At 34.9% G+C, this 3375-nt stretch overlaps 1 protein-coding gene across 3 annotated transcripts; it reads left to right on the top strand.

Annotated features, from left to right (window-relative positions):
- The first annotated feature begins 253 nt into the window (after window positions 1–253).
- LOC102611640 (dual specificity phosphatase Cdc25) lies at window positions 254–3166 on the top strand. 3 transcript variants are annotated; one of them, XM_015534361.3, is made up of 4 exons: window positions 254–429; window positions 538–631; window positions 2561–2711; window positions 2976–3166. In XM_015534361.3, the coding sequence occupies exons 1-4, from the start codon at window positions 347–349 to the stop codon at window positions 3017–3019; spliced, it is 372 nt and encodes a 123-aa protein (XP_015389847.1). In that variant the 5' UTR covers window positions 254–346; the 3' UTR covers window positions 3020–3166. The 3 variants fall into 3 exon arrangements, with proteins under 3 accessions (XP_015389847.1, XP_006491690.1, XP_052299600.1); XM_006491627.4 differs by having other exon boundaries at window positions 258–429; window positions 538–676; window positions 2561–2753; XM_052443640.1 differs by having other exon boundaries at window positions 258–429; window positions 538–676.
- Window positions 3167–3375: the final 209 nt, after the last annotated feature.

A 3375-nucleotide genomic window follows, 5' to 3' on the forward strand; every position in this document is an offset into this window, starting at 1 on the left:
GCACAATTAATGACAATTATTTTAAAAATTACGTTATTATTAAACTGATCTTAAGTGAGTATTTAAAATAATAATATTATATTTAATTATTTGATATTATCTTTAATAATAATATACTAATATTTTTAAAATAAATAATTTTATTAAAATATAAGTGTTCATACTATTTTTTAAAGTACAAAACTATAAATAGCTCAGCTCATTTTGAAGGGGTGATTATAATTCCATTTTCCACTCATATTTTTATTTATCTATTATTTATTTGTTTTATAAAACGCATCGTAGGCTTGTACTCGGTAAACAGCAGATAGAGAGAGAGAGATCGAAAAGTGAAGAAGAGAAAGCAATGGCTCGGTCCATCTCCTACATATCGGGCTCGCAGCTTCTCTCTCTGAAACGCCGTCCAAATATTGCCGTTATAGATGTCAGGTACATAGAATACTAATTATCTATGTATGTATGCTACTCCTCCTTGTTTATTAATTTAATTATTTATGGCTTTAATATTTATTATTATTTGTTGGATAATTCATGAAGGGACGATGAAAGGAGTTACGATGGGCATATAACAGGATCTCTGCACTACCCCAGTGACAGCTTCACTGATAAGATCTCTGATCTTATTCAAGAGGTCAGGGGCAAAGATACCCTTGTTTTTCACTGCGCTTTAAGCCAGGTCTTTCTCCTTTCCCATTTTTACACCAATCCCTTTGGTTATGATTATTGAAAGTCACTCAATGCATTATCTTAATGCATTTTCTCCTCATTTAATTATTCACTAGCTGTTGTTTTTACCTGTATTTTAAGTGATGCCATTGATTTGCGAGGCTGATTTTATCATTCCTTTGTCAGGGTAAAAGGTCACTAATGGGCGTCGATGCTCTGTAATTAGGAGTTATTTATTTATACTTTTAAAGTCTGGAAGGCAAGAATTCTTGAATTCACGTTCAGTTACAACACAGAATTCAAAATATTTATTTAGGAATGAATTGTGAATATAAGCTAATAGTTTGATTGCATGGAATTTCCATGTTGCAGAGATGGTATTTGCATTAGACACATATTATTCAGGTTAAATTACTAAATTGGATCCTTTGTGTTGCTTTAAGACACTGAAGCATCTCAAGTGATAAACAAATAGTGAACTCTATCAATCAATCATCTAATCATTTACATGATAAACAAAGATAAATAGCATGAATATTGATTTGAAATCTGTTTTCGTATGAATGACCAAAGCTAGGCTGTTGTATGAGCATTTGGAGGCAACTGGACAGTCTCTTTTTTCTCCCTTTTTCAACTGATTTCTCATATTAAATGCACCTATCTCTTGGTGGCATTTCTATTATCTTTAATTTTTAGAGCGGTAAAATTTTCCAGGCCTTGATGAGATACAAAATGGGATGGATTAGGTTTCCATGGCGTATAATTTTTGGATAATAAAGGCGTTAAATTGATGGGTGGAATAATATATTTATGTCTGCACTGTATTGCTCATCTGCCTTGGAAACTTAGTCTAATATGGCCTGGTTCTTTTAGTGGTTATTGTCTTTTTGGAGGGCAGCTCCTTTATGTATAATGTGTGTGGTGTGAATGTGCATGTAGACTTTTGGAAGATTGAACTGTATGCTTATCTTGTTTCTTCTTGGGCCCCCATTATGAGTTTCTTAGATTTTCTTACAGTCCAGTTCTATTAGTCGACGAAACGCCTTCTCCAGTTCATTGGAGTCATCCCTATACTTCTTCTACAAATAATTGGGGAAAAAAAAAAGAAAAAGAAGAAACTATTGGAATACAGATCTTTCTTGAAACTTGCTCTGTGCATGAGCATGCAATTCTAGGAAAGTCACAGCTTTCAGGTAGTGCTTTTTGCTCTCTGTGTAAACCAGCCGGTGATCTAGCTAGTAGCACAAGCAATCAATCTAATAAGTTTCATAGAGGAATTCCATACTATTGCAGCTGTAGACCTTGTATGGATTTTTGTTTCTTCTATTTACTTGAAAGTTTTCTAATTGGTTCTCTTTTTCCGAAATTCTTTACCTCTTGTTGCAATGCAGCCTCATCTAACCCAATTTGCAATATCCTTGATCACTGGTTTCTCTTAACTTGCAGCTATTATGTTGTGATTTCTTTACAGAGGCATTAGCTTTGTTAGTGTAAAATTTTCAATGATGATTTTCCATGTCTTCAGCGGTAAACTTTTTACACAATTTCATATCATTTATCTTTTGTTTTCTCGCTTCTGCTGCTCTCGATTGTGGCCTTGTTGTGTTCATACAAGCATCTTGCAGTTGAGTTGCTTCCAGATACACCATTTATCTTTCACATATATGCTTTGAATTATATTTCTCCAGATTCATCATCAATAGTAGCACCAGCTTGGAGCTAAATTAATCAGTTTGAGATTTACCATTGGTTATTAATGCTTCCTATGTTGCATGAATTAAATTTAGATATTGATAACCTAAATTTTATTTCATACCCTAAGATGTTTAACTTTGTTAAAGAATTCCACTAAAGTATTTATACAATCTGATAAGTGTTCTGTATGATTTTGTAGGTTCGTGGCCCAACTTGCGCCAAGAGGCTTGCTAATTATCTCGACGAGGTGAAAGAAGATACCGGGATAAATAGCATTTTTGTCCTGGAACGTGGCTTCAAGGGCTGGGAAGCTTCTGGGAAACCTGTTTGTCGCTGCACTGATGTTCCATGTAAGGAGGAGAATCAACAATATTGATTTGATGCAAATCACAGTTGAGAATCACATATAATTATGTCCCAATAGTGTTATAGCACTGTTTGTTTAGTGAATTCATTCCTGACATTACATGATGCTACTTAAACAATATAATATGTAATGCTAGTTTTTGATTTAGTTTCTACCAACTGTGCTTCCTTGGGTAAACATTGCGGATATGAGAGCCTCTCATCACTTCCATTCTCTAACTGTTTCTTCGTCATTGCATTTGATGTAGTTTTCTCCGGAATTCATTGGAGCAGTATTTCTCCTTCTTCATAGAAGATATTCAAGCTGAGATCGTTGCCACTGCATAGATCAAGACTAGTCTGGACAAATTTTTACCGTATTGTGACAAAACCATGATATTGTTGAAAAATACTTTGCCGTCATGATTGAAGCTGATTGTGACCATTTTGGTCAAGGATAGATGGTTGTTTAGGTTATTATCTACCTCTTTATCTTTACCGCAATAGCAACGGGGGTTGGTGTGAGGGGGAACTGTGACTAGGGCTGGGCAAATAACCCGACCCGATTTGAAAACAATCGGTTCGGATCGGATCGGGTTTTAACATTACCCGATCGAATTTAATTTCGTCAACCCGATCAGATCGTCGTCGAATTGGGTTTCACTCGAT

Source organism: Citrus sinensis, chromosome 6 (assembly GCF_022201045.2).
Source record: "Citrus sinensis cultivar Valencia sweet orange chromosome 6, DVS_A1.0, whole genome shotgun sequence".
Classification (NCBI taxonomy): domain Eukaryota; kingdom Viridiplantae; phylum Streptophyta; class Magnoliopsida; order Sapindales; family Rutaceae; genus Citrus; species Citrus sinensis.

What these genes read in the sequence shown, in the direction of transcription:
- LOC102611640 (XM_052443640.1), top strand. Translation starts at nt 347, where the DNA reads ATGGCTCGGTCCATCTCCTACATATCGGGCTCGCAGCTTCTCTCTCTG. An exon ending in TTCACTGCGCTTTAAGCCAG is followed by an intron (nt 677 to 2,560) that starts GTCTTTCTCCTT and finishes ATGATTTTGTAG; the next exon opens with GTTCGTGGCCCAACTTGCGC. An exon ending in TCGCTGCACTGATGTTCCAT is followed by an intron (nt 2,712 to 2,975) that starts GTAAGGAGGAGA and finishes CATTTGATGTAG; the next exon opens with TTTTCTCCGGAATTCATTGG.